The sequence below is a fragment of the Macrobrachium nipponense genome, chromosome 9 (genome assembly GCF_015104395.2).
Source record: "Macrobrachium nipponense isolate FS-2020 chromosome 9, ASM1510439v2, whole genome shotgun sequence".
In the NCBI taxonomy this organism is placed as follows: Eukaryota; Metazoa; Arthropoda; class Malacostraca; order Decapoda; family Palaemonidae; genus Macrobrachium; species Macrobrachium nipponense.
The window spans coordinates 55,111,535-55,129,981 of record NC_061110.1 but is presented as its reverse complement, the minus strand read 5'-3'; the positions used below and the strand labels follow the sequence as shown (position 1 = coordinate 55,129,981).

Below are 18,447 nucleotides of genomic sequence, written 5' to 3'. Positions count from 1 at the left end.
CCAATGCTGTTTTTTGTATGATGACAAAACCGAAAGATCTTGAAATCTATCTAGAGTCGCTGCAAATTACGAACAAAAAAATGAAAATTTATTGCTGACAACTGGTTGTTACTATGAGTTATATTCTTGAGCTGATAGGCAAGGCAGGTTATTCTTTTACATGTCCTCTTTTAAGGTCTGTTGATGTAAATATGAAAAAATAAATAAATAAGGGAAGACATTCTTTTAAGCATTTAATATCAAGGTTATGTAGTATTGGTTAACTGATACAAATTGGCTTAAAGGCTTCCGTGGGACATAAATTCACTGTAGTTCAGGTTAAGTATAAAACATCCAGAAATATAAAATCTTATTTGATCATTTTCCGTGGAGATAAGCTCTCGTTTTTATTTTTCTTTCACTTGGATGACGTTGCTTGAGAGGAATTTGTTCCTTAATGAGTGAAGCTTCACTCCTGGGAACGGGGGGCGGGGGATTGATCATTATGATCATTATAATTAAAGTAGCCATGAAGTGGTCAGGTTCATTCTGGATCGCCTTTTTAAAGTAAATAAATGAGGAGTTGCAGGTTTATGCTTTTTCGTTCTTTTTCTTCTATTTTTATGGTGGCTTCTTTCCCTTCGAGTAGTGTAAAAGAGAAATGATAGTTGCGGTTCTCTTTGTTATATCCACCGCCTACTCATTATGCCTCTTTTTCTTCAGTCATTTCCCCTCCTGAGATGAGGCGCTTTCGCTCTTGGATGGGAAAGCTTTTCTTCAGTAAAGACACCACCCCCCCACCCCACTCTCTCTCTCTCTCTCTCTCTCTCTCTCTCTCTCTCTCTCTCTCTCTCTCGAGATATCCACTGGATCTGTTTGTAAATATTGCGGGGTGCATGATTAACTATGCCATTTGATATAGATGGCGCAATGTCACCGTTGCCCGTGAGATCAAGCAGGAGAATCTTTCGGACGCCGAGACGATTTCTATTTTTCGTTTGTGATTTCTGTTGCTTTAAGAAATCTTTTTCAATTAACCTCTTCTCACGGATCTCTCTCTCCGTTTATATTTTCTCATCACGATATCATTATACTGGAGCATTCACTCAATGACCCTTTGGGTCATAGACTGCCCTTGGTTGAGACTTGGGTGATTAAATTGGCTAAGGATGTTTTTGCTGCGTCTAATTGCCTGTGAGAAAGCGTCCTCAATGATAGACTTCAGCGAAGTCGAGAATTCTCTCAGTCCTGACTCTGCTCTTGAGAGTCCGAGGGGACGGTCTAGATTTTGCATCTGTCGGGTGTTCTTGCCGTTGAAATTCCTCGTCGTTTAGAATAACATTGTTGCTCTTCACATGGTTCTTCTTCTTCAGATTTTGACGCTGAAAAACTTGGGCAGTTGAAGGAATTAACATAAGAATGTGAATCAGTGGAATTATTATAGGGAATGTAAAGTTCCAAATTATACGCTTAAGCACAGCAAAACCCACCGAATGGATTTAGCCTTTGTGTGTGTGTGTGTGTGTGTGACACATAACCTGGAGTTGAGCTCTAGTCACAGGGTTACAGGATTTCAGTTTGTCCCATATTTCTACAACTGCAATTGCCATTGTTGCTCATAACATTGTCAGTATTTCCGATGTGGACTGTGGCCTTTAGTAACTTCAGCCATTTCGAAAGTAAGCTATATAAAACTTGTGGTGTTAGGATTTTTACGGAGAGAGCGAAAGTTTGAGAATGCGCTGTGTCACTCCGTCCTTTTCCTTTTACAACATAGGTGCATTTTTCCATACCTAGAATTAAATCAGATCACATCTAGGCCAAGTGATTAAGGTCAGTCCAGTATCATTATTGATATTAGAATTGTATTGCAAAAGTATAAAATATGCAAAATTTTGGCTACACCTTGCTCTCTGCAGGGTTAAGAGGATTAGTATACTGATAGAAGTGTGGGTTTATCAAGCATTGTTGGTGCTCCTGTAGTTTTTTTGCTTTCGGGCGCTCACAATTAAAGTCTGTTATTTATAATAAGGATATGTTGCTGATGGTCATTATGACTTCAAAACGACTATTTAACTACGTTGTTTATAACAGCGAGGGGTTATCAGAAATGCGTTAGTCATTTAGCTCTATGTCCCTTTTTCAGAAAAATCGTGTTTCTTCAGGTCGTGAATTACTTTTATTCCTGAAGGATTCGAGTCGGGTTCTTGGCTGGACCGCTCGTTGTCCTTGACTCTCTCTAGAAAACTTGAGTTACTGTTTTCGCAATGAGTGCATTTTCTTATGTTTTCCAGGCTTTTTGTCTCCTTCCATTATATGATTATACACCCACCTCTCTTATCTTCTGCCTTATAAAATGTTGAAGGAAACACTCAGTACTTGGTTAATTAGATTGAACTCTTGCAAGGAAGTCAATGAGAATAGCTGTCTTAAATTTCTCTCGCTGCTGTAGTCATTCCTCATGTCGATTACCTACACCTATTGTTTACTCTGTTACGTTTTGTACAAAATGGAGAAGAAATATTCAAAGAGTTCATTATATATATTATACATATATAAAGTTATGCATGCATATATATATATATATATATATATATATGTATATATATATATATATTGTAATTTGTTATCAAAATCCAAACATGGGGGCTCCCAAAAAAAGAAAGAACAGTGATCACTGAAATTCCTAAACGTAACATGTTAACTGGGTGGGTGACTGCCCAACTTCAAAAATAAATTGCCCACCCACTAATTTAATTCCTCCTAAAATGGCTGTTGGTGATTTAAGTATAACTAAAGCACTACATCTTAAAAATGACAGAATTTGTAAACCTATTTGTTGCTGTAGATAAAAAAAATATTCCCAAAAATATTACATAAAGAGTGTTTCATTAAATAACAATATCATTATGTATGAACAATTATTGGTAAATTAAAGACATAAAGCAGAAGAAATAAGTTTAAAGTATACACGTATTATATTTAATATACGATGACCAAGTAAGAATTAAATCCAGTACCCACCCACTGAAAAGTTCTTAGGTTTAGCCTTGGTGGCACTAATGGCCAAAACATCCAGCTCTCCTTAAAAAAGTGTATACATATATATATATATATATATATATATATATATATATATATATATATATATATATATATATACACGTTATATATCACTATCGCCTCCAGTGTAGCATGACTCAGGGGGCTTCTCTGAAATTTCTACCACTCATTTCTTTTCTGCGTTTATATCTTCCACAAATCCCCACTCATCATCAGCCCCTCTTTTCCTAGCTCTCATCCAGGAAGGTGTGGACCTCCCAACTCTTTCAGTGCCGACAGGATTCCAGCTGACACTATCACGCATTAACCTCTAGGGAGTATGCAAAGGGCATACCCAAGACATCTTCACCTTGATCAGTATCGCATCTGTATGTGGAACTTCTGTCCTTTATGGCATCGTTTTTTACTCTTCTGCTCTCAGACTCCTAACAATTTTCTGAAGGCGGTGCTTGCATGGTATGGCAATGTCTCTTTATCTCTCATCCAGTATCCTCTCTAAAACTTTCAATCCATGCTCTGTTAGTTTAATTCCCTTGTGGTTATCACAATTCATGACCTCTCCTCTCTGCATGTTTATATATACCATTAGACTCTCTTCTCAGTCCCTTGGCATTACTTTCTCTTCCTATATAGCTTTTAATAAATCCAGCATCCATTTCTCCTCTGTACCGTAGTAATTTGATCATTTCAATTTGGATCTCTGATGACTGGTTGCTTTACCATTCTTTAATTTACTTAATGCTCTCCTCACTTCTGTATCGTGTATCTCCATCACTGGTCCCTCTACCCTGTGTGCTTCCCAAATCTCCTCTCTCTCATTTTCAGTATTTGAAAGTTTTTCATTTTAGTCTCTCCATCTCTTCTTAATGCCTTCATCCCTATCCTTGATGTCACCCATTTTACCCACGTCCAGTCTCTGCTTCTTCCTCAAGTTTGAAATCTTATAGGTATACTTTCTCCTTTTCCCCCTCTCGACACTCCATTGTGTATATTATATAATAATAATATAATATTATATATATATATATAGTAATATATATCTATATATATATATATATATATATATATATTATATAATATATATATAATAAGTAATGATATGTATGTATGTATACGTTACGCACAACACTCAGTGCCACATATATACTTCATCTTTTCATCCATGATTCATTGGTTAATGCATTTGGCTGTGGCCGGAGGGTTGATTTTCTCGTGCGTTGCTACCTGTTAGAGAAACATTTTAATATTAAAAAATAAAAAAATATGCATTCCTCGATTTTTTAGCAAATGTTCTTAATTTCCTGCGTTTTTTTTTTTTTTTGCTTTTCAAGACATGAACAACAACAACAACACCGTAAATTCTAAAGGCGCTATGTTTTTGCAACTGACCTGTGACCTCTCCCGAACTTTGGTCGTACCTTTATTGCAATTTCTGACTTGCATAACATTCAGTACGTCGGAACGTGTAATTAAAGCGTAATTCGAGGCATTACCCGTTGTATGGTCATTTTCATATCATGAGTCTTATCATGGTTCGATCTGATTTCTCCATGACAGTGAGGGAAACATAAAATGAAATTATAAGGGAGATTGAAAAGTTTATGAATGTTTACCTTTTTATGAGACCAGATGTTTTTTCACTGACAAAGGAAGGATTTTTGTGGCAGGGTTATCAGTACGATTACAGATGACATCAGACCATGACTATTATCACCTTTTTTTTCAAGAAATTAAGATACTCTCCTCTTTTCTTTTCATTGACACCTAAGCTTATTTACGTCTTTGATAAATAAAGTTACTCCTTACGTTTTTCCTTATTTTGGTCAGTTAGATTGGTGTTAGATTTTTGTGGCCCTTTAGTCATTCCAACGTGGCGAATGGTGAATAACCGGCAGTTCTATCCCTACAGATCGCGCTTTATACGTACAACTTAGATCCAATTCAAAACATTACTGGCTACCAGTTGGGGTCGTACTTCGGTTACTGCCTCGCCGTCGTCGACTTCAACAACGACGGCCTCGATGACATCGTGGTGGGGGCTCCCATGTACACCAACTACAACGACCAAGAAATGAAGTTCGAGGTGGGACGGGTCCACGTCATCCTCCAAAATCAGGCAGTAAGTAGACTCATGCTTTGGTTTACTATATATGCAATCATGTATCTCGTTGTGCGTTTGTGCATACACTCTTTGTTTATGATTAGTTACATAATTACAGGTATTTAGTTATATCTGGTGTTGTTGTGTTTTGCACTTTTTGTTAGCCTGGTATTATCTGTTCCTGGAAATTCACCAAAACGGCTACACCAGACTCAGATCGTTATATTCCATGATGAATAGTCATTTCCTCTGCAATTGGTTATGCGAAAACTTAATCCAAAGGTAATAATTGTTACAAGGAACATAATTCTGAACTGTAGTGTTAAATGTTTGCAAGACAGTTGTAGAAGAGCACCGCCGTCATTAATTCAGCCTTGTTAGCAGAGCAAACATGTTAATAATCATATCTGCTAGATACTGATCAATCCTTTTAGGCAACAATGGGTTTTGTTAACCGTGGCACTTACATTGCGAAGACATTTGCCATATTGTGGAGCTGAAAGTTTTTTTTTCTTTTTAATCATTCAGTGTGATATAAGCATAATATTTGGCATGAATGAAAATCAAGGATCGACGTGAGGGAATTTTTTCTTCCAGATTTAAATTCTATCATGGCAGCTATTTCCAAGATAACTGATTTTATCTTATTACGCTTCAGACTAGGCTGAAAATTACAAATGTCTTCAGTCTTCAAGAAGTTTCAGTTAAGATGTCCAACATTGATATTATTGTCGAATTGACTTGATATTGCTGTTATTTCGTACACTATACAGAAACTAATTCCACTGCGAAAAGAATGTAGCACAGTCCACTAATGCTAATATGGTACCAAAGTTACGTTCTTTAAATACATGGTTTGAGTTAAAGGTCTTCGGGTTAAGTGACACTATAAGAGCTGTCAGGACAGTAATGGTAGAGGTAGTGATTTAGTTCAGGAAAACAGCCACATCCTTTGGATGAACTCAATCTATGCTGGGCCACAATAAATTCTCAACTTTCATGCCTCTTAGAATTCCCTAGTGCATTTTGGCAACCACAAGTTGGCAAACCGTGTTACGAACTTCTCTGTAGATGAGGGAGGGAGTGTCTCCGTGTTTGAGGAAACAAGTTTAGTCCAACAGTAGGGTGTGAAAAAAAATATTTGGGTTTAGTCTTTGTATTGAACACAGGAATATTTGCGCTGCCACGTGCATTGGCATTGTTACATTACAGTTAAACTCGGAATAGGGTTTGTTTTGGCAAATAAGAGTTCTCAAATGATAGCGATTCTCTCCACAGAAATTTTAGATAGCTGCATCAGAATTGACAGGATGTACCACTCATGAATGACCTGAGTCAAAGGTAGAAATGTTTTGGTTATCTGGTACAAAGCATGAATTGTTTTGACCGAACAACTGGCTAGGTGTCAGGTGAGTTATACTATATCAATATAGGTAATGTCGGAGAAAGCATACTTACCAGAAACAGTGGAATCTCATCAAAGTTGTAAGCAATAATTTAACTGCAAGATAGCTGTTGTGCAAAAGAGAGCTGCTGCTCTTGTTAGGAAAGCACACTTAAGATTTGCATCAAGAAGCAAAAAACTTTATTCCTATGAAAGTTAGTGAACATCTCACTAAAAAAGACAGTGTAGGTGAATGAAAGATAATGAAAGCACTAGAAACTAAATACAAAGAGCAAGAATATCATTGTGTTTGCTTTGTGGAACTTCACAAGCAAGGGCAACCTATTGTATTGCCTGAATGTGAGCAGAATTCTAGAAGCTTAGTCATCTAAGATTTACTTCTAGTTGCCTTTCAGACATCCTAGTCTACATCACTGGTATGAAGGCTAAGTGAATGTGATCATCTGTAATTATGTTCAGACTTGTAGACCTATAACTTGGTGTACTGTCACCAGGAGAGGGTTCAACCAGACTGCGCTCCTGTATGCCTGAAGACAGTCAAGACAAGCTATATTGTGTTTTAAGGACTGCACATTAGCCCTCTACTCACACAGGCATACAAATGCAGCCACAGTCATTCACCCAGCTAAGGTTGCTGATGCTTCGTGTAGAGAGATGCTTAATCAACAGTTCCAACTTAGTTGGAAGAAATCCATTTAGTCACACTTCAGTTCAGTTGCAATGTCAGTCATGTTGTGGACTTGGTGTTACATTCAACCATTGGTTGATTGTTGCTGTACCACAACTATTGGGTACAGTTGTACTCTCAGAATCATGAAACTCCATTTTCTGTGTATGTTGGCATGGTCTATCACATGACAGACTATTAAAAATTGATGCACAGCTAAAAAAAACCCGCAGGCGTACCAGCATGTAGTGCGGCCACCATTTTTAAGAAGGGGCCTCCTGAACAACATTTACCATTATCCAGAGTATTTGTACCAGCTACATCTTTTCATAGTGCAGGTATATCATGTTCCAATGTCAAAGCCCCTAAGATATATATATATATATATATATATATATATATATATATGTATATATATATATATATATATATATGTGTGTGTGTATATATATATATATATATATATATATATATATATATATATATATATATATATATATATATATATATATATATATATATATATATATATATATATATATATATATATATATATATATATATATATATATATATATATATATAAGCTTTGGAGACTCCTGCATCCTTCGTAAACATCCGCCTAATGTCTTCAATAAGAAGATCCAAGAAACTCGCTCTGTAGACTTCGTGCTTATAATATTTATCCAAAACGTAATATTCGAGTACAACTGGCTCGAGTTGGTTTACCGTAGTGGAAAGACACATTTCTGCCAGCGAAGAATTTAAAGTAAAGAGGTCTTGATTGAATCAGTTTCCTCTTCTAGAAAATAAGGTAAATTCTGTTGCTACAGAATGAGCAAAGTGTAGAAAGCAGTTTTTCCCTGAGTCCAGGAGAGGTGAGGGTTGCGTTACAGGAACAGACGTCAAAACACTCATGTCATTTGAATAGGGAACATTATCGGTAATCATGAGAATGTCAGTATAACTAAAACTTTTGAAAAGGCAACAATAACCAAATCATTCAAACATTCAGTCGTTTCTAAAGTCAACTTATTGCAATAGGTAATAAATGGCCACAATATTGAGCTTTCAAGTGCTCAAGACATTTTCTTTGGAATTCCCCCAACTCATACGCTAGTGAAAGAGTTCTCTTTCGTATGGATTTATATCTCGTTTAGTAAGTATTAAGTCTGTTTTTTGAAATATGGTTGTTTTAATATACTTTTTTTTCACATCCTGATGTCTTATTTACTCAAAAGAGATTTTTGGGTGTATCGATACATTTATGTTTCTTTTATATACAAAACACGATGTTGTGTTTATTTCTATTGTTTTCCATTTGATAAATTATTTAATAACTCTGTTAATGTTTGCTGCATTTTAAAGTCAAATAACGACTTCCTTCCCGTTTATTTTTTCTGTTTGGAACAACTTGCTTGCCATGCGCCGTAAACACTTTCATATAGAGTACTTGCAAAGGAACGTCTTGCTCCTTATAGCTTCCTTATATGTTTTCTTCCTCTTTTATGTATTCCCTTATGTTTACCTCTCCCCTGATTTTTAAAATCGCGCTAAACTTCGTAACGGTTTCCTGACTCAATTTATAACCTTGTTTTTGCTCTGGGAAATGAACCCAAGTGAATGTTAATTTCAGGTTCTACCAAATTTGACCTTCTCCATTAAGCCCCCCCCCCCCCCCCCCCCCCCCCCCCCCTTCCTCTCCGTCCCTCCCTCTCTCGCCTGGGAGAAAAAACCAACACCACCTGTACTTTTTTTTTGAATGTTGGTAAAATTAAAACCGCCTAGTTCCCTTAGCCTTGCTATATTTGAATTATTATTTTCATCTATTCTTAGTGATTACAATGATGATACTGATACTGGTAGCAATCAAACTTAAATTTACAACGAAGAACTGGAAAAAATCTAATACTTACTGATATGTGATTATTCCTGATCATTATGAGCATGATACTGTATTTTGAAGATAGCACATGCGGTGTTGGTAGTGTTGGTAGCTGCAGAATATACATTAGTTACGAGAATTTGTATTCTGTTTGTTGTTACCCAGTTTTTTTACTTCCGTAACTGGTTGTACTCTGCCATTTCTGTTGCAGCAGCATATGTGGAAATAAAACTTGGAGTGTTCAGTTATGCGATAATTTCTTTTCCTTTACAATCAAGCTGTGGAACCCTCATTTCGCATCATTATGTTTTCCTAGAAATTCAGCGTAAACCATGTAGGAGGATACAAAAGATCAATGACTTCCAATGTACTAGACACCCAAAGTCGCGGTGGACGTCCACTTGAACGGCGAACACAGTAACCCAGATGAAATGATTCATAAAATTTTGAAAGTAAGTTGTCCTAACAGGACATAAGAAGGGTCTATTTTTTTGCTGCATTAATGGTTAATGATGAGACGTTGTAGAAGGATGTTTTCGATAGAAAGATGTAATCGAGAATAAACTCACTTTGTGGATAGTGGTTTTATCAGTAAGATAGAAGTGGCTAATTGAACCAGCTTAACCCAGACCCTATTAGGCATCGTCGTTTAACCCACAAGACTCCGTCTCGGTATGAAGGGAGCAACTCTAGGATGAACATTCAAGAATATTTTAGGTCTAAATTTCCTCCTAAAAATCCTTCCATCACTGGATAGAGATATTTATCCAAGATCTGTTATCCATGTAGGCTATGCATGGTGGTTTGTTTGTATGTTTATGTTTATTGAATTTATCCGAAATCCTTAACACTTTCAGTGATGATGATGATGTTGATGATGATGATGATGACAATACTATATATTGATAGGACTATCTAGAGTAGACCCTTCCAGTGACAAATTGAACGTAGAAATCCGCAGAAATATTTTGAAACCTGTTGATTTTAGATGACCGGATTTCTGCGCTGGTATTCCTTCATCGTTCTGTTTTTCATTCTTTTGCGTCTATTGGTTGCAGCAGGTCATAACAATAACTGGAGTGTTACAGTTTTGTACGTGGAATTCACGTTAGGATATTTCACCTGACATCTTATCCTGTCAAATACCTATCAGCCTAAGTCCCGAGAATACATGTTAAAAGAGACAGACCTTGTCCGAAATCACAGAGGTGCGAATGTTCGGAGGCGTCATGAATGCAGTCAGTATCTTCACGTTGCTGATGCAGATTTTATGAATGGTGGACTAACACACTTTGTTGAATTCGTCAGTCTAGTTTCGCGTCGTTTACTTCTCGGTGTTATCTTTCCTTGCTGTTCATATGAAGCACAAAGTGAAAAGACCCCTGTTTTTCCGGTCCACATTTCCAGCTAACTTGAAGGTAATACTCAAGAAATCTAGGGTGACCAAGGAAACATTCTTTGGGAAAATACCGATTAGTATAAAGTTTATTTTAGAAAAGCACCGTTCATATATTCTCGTAAGGACTGATTTGCGTCATGATTTCCAAACCAGGCATCATTCGTCTCAACAAGATTAGTGGCAAGTGGATCTTTTTCACAGGACACTTCCCATTGTGTAGTCAGATTGTATCAGTGGCTGTTACAAATGCTAATAGCCAGGCAGAGCTATGATCCGACAGCGTAACTTATGACTCTGGGATGCACTTTAGTGTTCCTGAAAAGAGGAGCTATCGTGTAGGCCCTCGAGCTGCATTTACCCAAGTCATGGCAGCCGTGACGGACCTCTTAGTACATGTGACCGTGGGACGCCTTCCCTCATAATCTCGTCCTTTTCCCTCTGTCTGTCTGTCTGTGAATGAGTTCCTCTCATTTCTTCCAATTGAAACCTCCTTCGTTAGACTTGAAAACTGGACGTAGATTCCAATGTAATGAGTCTCCATTTCATATGTGAATGCATGTATGGATGTATGTATATCTACAGCAAAACAAACAAACAATTTTTTATTGATATACTGAGTAACGAAACCATACTTTAAAGGTAGAGATTAAGTTTCGACCTCTTTCCACTTGTTTGTTTTGCAACATGCTCTTTCGCCAGTGCACTTGTATTTTATGTAATTTGTAGTTCCTGAATGTTTGTTAAAACCTTTCATGCCCATTTCTTTAATGAGGAATCATTCACTTGGTTGCTGGTGAAAAAAGGTCTGCTACGGTACATGGAAGTTGCTCTTCACGTGTCGTTAAGATTATGATGATAACATGAACAGCATTTCGTACGATTTAGACTTATGGAAATTGTCTTTTGCGCTTTTTATTCTTATGTACATGCTGGTAACAGTTTTTTTATAATTGAACCAAAAGAGGTGTCTAGTCAAGTCGATGCTAAAAGATGACTGCGTTTATGAATGTCACTTCGTTGCGAGATGTCATTGTTCTTTCTATTTATCTTTGAGCGTCTGCGCTACAGTAAGCATCTCCAAATTGGTAGTGGGTGGGTCAAAATCCGATTTAAATCATCTGAAAGTTCCAATAGTAATCTGCGACAGCAGTCATGTGTTCCTGTTGTCTGCTTGTGCCGCCGAGCTGAGCTCTTTGACCCTTCCTGAAGGAACCGGTTATCGGAAAGAAAAAATACAAACCTAATTTGGTACCAGTCAAAGTTTCTCTTAATGACGAAGCTGACCCCTACCATCTAAGATAAAAGGAAACAGTTTTCACATTTATTGCCTGCTTCTTGCAGAATGTTTCTTATGTTCTGTTTCATTCTTTGTTTTTCTTCTTGAATGATTTGGGTTTTTTCTCTTCGCCAGTGAGGCTTGACGCTCCCTCGAAACTTTGTGGAGAGAAGAGGCTGCTGCTGTGGTTTCATCTCATCTTATTGTGTAAGATTCATCGAATCTGTCGAGGATACAATTTCATTTTGAACATTGCGTTGAAATTTACATCGAACCACGAAAGATTTGAGGAAGAATGAAAGTGCTAGTTTTAATAGAGAGAAAAAAAGCCGTGACTGTTCTATTGTTAGTTCTCTAATGGCCCTCTCAGCAGGTGAAAGAGAGAAAGAAAAGGAAAACGGCGTTGTTTTTTCGTGGTACTCAATTGAGGTAGAAGTTAGGGGCAGCATCTGCATAATGCCTAATTGCCTTGTTGACTCCACTAAAGGCTAGTTAGGCTGTCAGGATAAGATGGGGCATTCTCTATTTTTATTATATTACTGGAGTCATTAAATGGGTACAATGCGTTTTTTTCCCCCCATCTGTAATGTTAATGATGCGGTAGTAACGAAAGGTCTTGGGGGATTGGAATGGGGATTGAGGAAGGAAAAAATGTTGGATGCTGCGAGGTCGACTATTCGGGCGAAAAGAAAAGATGAAAATTGGTTGAGTTGGCGCTTCTTCGCATTCAAATGTTTTCCGTTCAATTGTTTTAGTATTTGTGAGTGACTGGATGTGCTCTTTCTGATGTGGATGGCTAAGATGACACAAAAACGTTGGAATAAAGCTTAAGGTTTTGATCTTTTTGCGTTTATTATTGATAAAATTTGCGTGGAATATCGTTGGTTTCAAAGGGTTATTTTCTTCACCAGTGAAGAAGTAGATGAATTTGAAATGTAATATTAGGAATGGTAACATTTACAGTAATTATCAAGCAGATGTCGCGCCAATTAGCCCTTGACTGGTGGGACTGGTGGCAGTTACTTTCATGACCCCTTCAAGTTATGAAATTCGCTTATTTCTTCTGTTTTTCCTCATCCTTCCAGTTTATAGGTGTATCTTGGTCTAACTTCAGGGTTCTGGTCGGTCATCGGCCTGGGCCCCTAATGTTAAGCATGAGAAATATTGGTGTCTGTTTCCACCACGCTAATTAAACGAATCACAGCAAGGTGGCTGTCTGGTGACAAGAATATGATGTAGTTCCCGACGAAATGGAGGCATCGTAGTTGGGGTGGTCAAAGGTTCAAGAGCAACGGGGAATTCAAAAGTCTCTCGCTTGACTTTCCTAGACAAAGAATTGGTTCTCTGACAGGTCGTCTAAAACATTCCTTGTCAGGTGTCTCACACACTCGCAGATGTTACAGCACGCCAATGAAAAGTATATCAAGAGGGTTGTTGAGATCATTATTATAACAATATTAATTATCATTACAATTAGATTTAAAATTCTTATTATTCATACGTGAACGGATTTGCAAAAGGACACCCAATTTCCTTACCGTGCCCAGCCATTGCGTGAAACGACCTTCAGACATTTCTGCTGCTTCACACAAAGTTTTATGTTAACGAGGTATAATCTTTACGTACCTTTTAGAAACACAATCAAGGTCGAGGAAAGAACATGAGCAACCTATCTAATCTTTTCAAAATCCTGCACATTTCCTGAATCCTAAACTGAAGACATTCATTAACCAATTTTCCAATCAGCTAATTCATTATACAACCCCACTCCCCCCTAAAATAAATGACTAATATATCTTCAACTACAGTTTCCAGTATTTACAAACTTCATTGAATAAAAATTCTAGAAAAATGAACATTCAACTCCTTGTGAGTTGCAACGTAAAAAATGGAGCTCGTCTCGTGCACATAAACAACTGTTTACGCGGCCGCCGGGGCGAACACATATTTTATATATATATTATATAATATAATATAATAATAATATATATATATATATATATAATATATTAATAATATAATATATTGTAGTATATAGTAATTAAGTAATTACAATTTACTTATTGTGCTTCAGCAGCGTTTACACTAATTAATATAAATTTTATGTGTAATATCAAAGGTTAGATACGTGTCTGTAATTCCACATGGAACAACAGTTGTTCGGTTACACGAAGATTTCAGGGAGTCCATCTTTCACTTAATGTGTGTGCGTGTGTATATAAAATTTATCAGTTCCAACTCACTAGACGGCAGGTAAGCTGTCAAGCTTGTCACTCAAATAAAAAAAAAGTCCTTCGGGCCAGCCTTGTTAGAGCTAAATAATATATCTTGAATAGACTGCTCAAGTAAGGTACTATGGAGAGAATTACAAATATCGTGCATAAAGAAAGTCAGACTAGCATAAAAAAAAAACCGAAACCATAGACCACAGTCTATGAATATAGATGATTATTTCAGTGAACCTGAGTATTGTCTTGAGTCATCTCCATTTAGCACCATGAAAAGGGACTTCTATTGAGACAGGATGAACACATTTGTTCATGTTTGTCCATGTATGATTATACGCATTCGCAAATACGTTTATAGACTTTCACAAATTTTAAGCTGTACGATAATTAGAGTATATTTTGAAGTTAAAGACTAACTCGTCCAGAGATAATTAACGAAATATACGACAAAAAAATACTATGAAAGCTGCGGTAAACCAGAGAATGAAAGAGATGAAAACAGATAAAGCCAAGAAAAGGAAGAGATCTTGAGAGAGCAGAAGAGGAACCGTCAGGACGACATATCATTCGGTTGGTATATAATAATAATAATAATAATATTAATAATAATAACTTTTATTTTCAGCTCAAGGCCATATACATGGAATATACAAAGACTAGACAATAACACAGTCTAGATACATAAGATAACATGAAAAAAAGAAAACCTTAGATTAGTCGGCAATATTCAAATTTGCTGAGGTAGTATAAAAGAAGGTAGTCAAAATAATGGTCATACCCCTACTAAGATTGAGAATAGTTAAAAATAGAATGTAAAAACTATATTGATTATAATCACAGTAATAATGAAAAAAAGGAAAATACCAGTAATGACAATAATCATAGCAATACAATAATAGTGACAGATTCTGCTGATGACATTTTGCAAAAAAAAAAAAAAAAAAAAAAAAAATTAAGAAGGTCATTTAAGGAACAAACGCTCATTTTTCCTCTTTCCCACAATTTAGATCTTCTTGCCTCACTACTTAGGATGCTTCGTATGAGCGAATTGCTGCTGTTTCGCAGTTGGATGATCAGACTGGACATTGTTGGCCCTACACTGAATTTTAGATTGTCCAGTTGGTTTTCTGTGAACATCTGTGTGGCGTAGTGGCAGCGAGAAGTGTTTGTGAGGCGTCTCAAAATGTCATTATGAACAACAGTGATACGTCTCATAGTCTCCCTGGTGTAGTTCGTCCATAGGGAATACCCATAAATTCTGTAGCAGAAGAGCAGCAGTTTCAAGTCTCGGTGACAAAAGGCAAACCTCCTTGCAATCATGTTGCCAGTTGCACATTTACGACGCCTCTGTTCTATGTCTGTCATATCTTTTAGGTCGTCCGCGATAATGCGACCCAAATACAGAAATTCGTGCATGAATTCCAGCCGATGATTTCCGAGGAAAGTGTGTGGTTCCGCAATTTGCTTAAGCGATCTCGGGAGCACTGGGTTTTGGTTTCGTTGTATAGGATATCAAATTCCTCTGCATATTGGCGGCAAGTGTAGATGAGTCGTTGGAGACCTTGCACTGATGGGGAAATCAGAACCATATCGTCGGCATAACAGAGCTTGTTTATAGTTGTTTCATTGACAGTGCATCCGATTGGGAGTGAGTTCAGTTTGACATTCAAGGCATCTGTGTAGGTATTAAACAGGTATGGAGAGAAAATGCTTCCTTGCCGAAGCCCGTTTAGGGAGCCGAAGGTGTGCGACAATATGTTACGCCATTTGACACAGAATTGCTGTGTGGAGAACCAGCAATATAAAATGCCAATTAGATATTGGGGTGTGCATCTTTTATGCAGCTTCAGGTACTTTACAATGTCAAATTCTTTTCTCACGTCCACAAAACATAGAAAAACAGGAGAGGCTGATGATAGGTAATAGTTCAGCAATTCTTTCAGTGTGTAGATGCAGGTGTCTGTTGAGTGGTTTGCTTTAAATCCGAACTGGTTGTCAGTGGTGTGTAGAAAGGGGAGAAGTCTCACTAGAAGAACTGACTCAAGTATCTTCCACGCGAAAGTTGTAATTGCAATCGGCCGGTAATTGCCAGGGTCAGCTGCATCCTTTAGCTTGTTTTTGATGAATGGTATCAAGTGAACTAAGAGTAGGGAGTCAGGAAGAAATTGGTGAATTATGCACGCATTGATCAGGGCAGCTAGCAAAATGTAGATTATCGGGTGGCAGAATTTGAAGGCTTCCGAGGTAAGACCATCGCAACCGGGCAATTTATTGTTAGGCAGGCTGTTTATGGCATCGCTAATGTTACCTGGCGTAACACGATCTGCAAAATGAAAATGATCGTTTATGCAATTCAGGATATAGCGCCTCGGTGGCGGGGTTGGTATAGTTTTGGCGTGCCACCTCGGTGGCCGCGAGTTCGATTTTCGGCCATTCCACTGAGGAATTAGAGATGTGTATTTCTGGTGATGGAAGTTCACTCTCGAGATGGTTCGGAAGTCACGTAAAGCCGTTGGTCCCGTTGCTGAATAACCACTGGTTCCATGCAACGTAAAAACACTATACAAACAAATAATTCAGGATATTGCTGAATTGATCGCCCCACATACTTGCGATATCCTCGTCACCAACTGCTTCCCCTAACCTATGTGACAGCTTTTTAGTTTTTGGATTTAAGGACTGGATATCTTTCCAAAGACGGGGAAAATCACCGGATTCCAAGTTTCTAGACATTGCATCGGCTCATAGTTGTTTTTCATTTAATCTGCAGTGCTTAAGAGCAAGTTTGAACTGCTTTCTCGCCTGTCTCATTAGTATGCAGTGTGTCCTTCCCTCGGGCTACCATTTTGCCTACACAGTAAAAACATTTCTCGTGAATATCAGATCTTTAACCAAGTCATTCCATCCCGGTATAATACCGGAATTACCTTGACGAAATCTAAAGGTAGCCCCCAAAGCAAGCATAGCGGAAATTATGTTCGAATAGAATTCATTCAGATCCCTCCTATGGTGGTCATTTCTACATTTTGTGTTAGTACAAAGTAAGGCATCTGCCGGTTGAACTATTGACCGCAACCTGGTCTCCGTGGTCGCCCTAAAGCATCTGGTTTTCTGTTGGTTTTTAAAATCCCAGTTTACAGCTGGTGGGCGGTCAGATAGGGGTTCACGGTAGGGAGGGATTGGGTACTGAATGACACCTGTAATGGGATGTGATCGTAGCCCGTAGCAAGATCGTAGCGAATATTGCAGATCATGATAGAATCATGAAGTTTTGGAGATGTGATGCAATGGTCCAGCCAGGAGGTTGTAATTGTGTCTGCTCTATTTGTACATATGAATAGGAGGAGGGAGGGAGGAGCATTACATCGCTCATATGGAGGGCATGATTTTGATAGGGGCGAGTGAGTTCATTATAAAATTGTTTTGTGGAATGAGAATTAAGGTCCCCGATTATACAAATTTGATCAGTTGGAGAATGTGAAAAATACAATGTAACTCACCTAGGATCATGCTGTATTGATCAAAATTATTGTAATTTTCCCAGGGCATATAAACATTAATTATTAGGATTTTAGAGTCCCCTATTGTCACCTGAAGCCCCAGCAATCTGTCATTCCTGTAGGTCTTCACATTTACCATGTTGTCTAACGATTTGTGCCACAGGAAAGAGAGGCCCCCTTTTGGGCGACGGGCTACGATTTGATCTGTAACTTATATCGATGAAGTCAAGAAGGTTCTGAAGTCTTCATATACTGAATCGCAGATGACAAGGTCATGTGGCTAGAGGAGCGTTTCTTGCAATGCAATGATGCCTTTGAAGTTTTTGTTTAGGAGAGGAATGTTCCTCTTGAAACCAAAAATATTCCAAAAAGACACGAGACTGCGTGCAACATGTGAGGTGAATAACGCAGCATATGTGGAGGGGCTCGATGAGTTGATGACGAAATTTCTAAGGCTTTATTTTTCTGGCGAAGTTATCATTGCTCAATTTTCATGAATTGTTTCAGATGCGTCCCTTTTCCGTCCCTCGTGCTGAAAAGGGATTGTATCGTCTGGTCAGAATTTAAGGGGAGACCGCCTTGGATGCCAAGCTCCTGAGATCATCAGTAGGCGCTGGGGCGCGGACCTTAGTCATCACAACCGAAATTTAACGCCGAAAACTAGGGAACAATACCTGCAGCCACATGCTTCAGAAAAGTCAGCGTTTGGATGAGTGTCCTAGAAACACGAGTTGGCTTTCCTCTTGGTCTATCTAGTGTAGTGATGGTCGGGACTGTCGCCTCACCTGTTGCTCAGAGTGAAATAGGACACTTTGGGCATCTTCGTTCAAATCCCATTGTGCCTCCCTTGTCGTCAGCGGTTAACCAAGTACCTGGTAGTTTAGGTCATCAATAAGTGGGTCACAACCAAAATAAAGAATAGCGCGGGACCAGGAATTCCATCC

The 18,447-nt window shown here is 38.0% G+C and overlaps 1 protein-coding gene across 4 annotated transcripts in view; it reads left to right on the top strand.

Annotated features, from left to right (window-relative positions):
* The window catches only part of LOC135218291 (integrin alpha-PS2-like), a 620,750-nt gene that overhangs the window by 558,395 nt on the left and 43,908 nt on the right, over positions 1 to 18,447 (top strand). For all 4 annotated transcript variants that reach the window (XM_064254504.1, XM_064254506.1, XM_064254503.1 and 1 more), the window contains one exon: positions 4,952 to 5,161. In XM_064254504.1, coding sequence (XP_064110574.1) covers positions 4,952 to 5,161 — 210 coding nt within the window. The remainder of the gene's footprint in view (positions 1 to 4,951; positions 5,162 to 18,447) is intronic.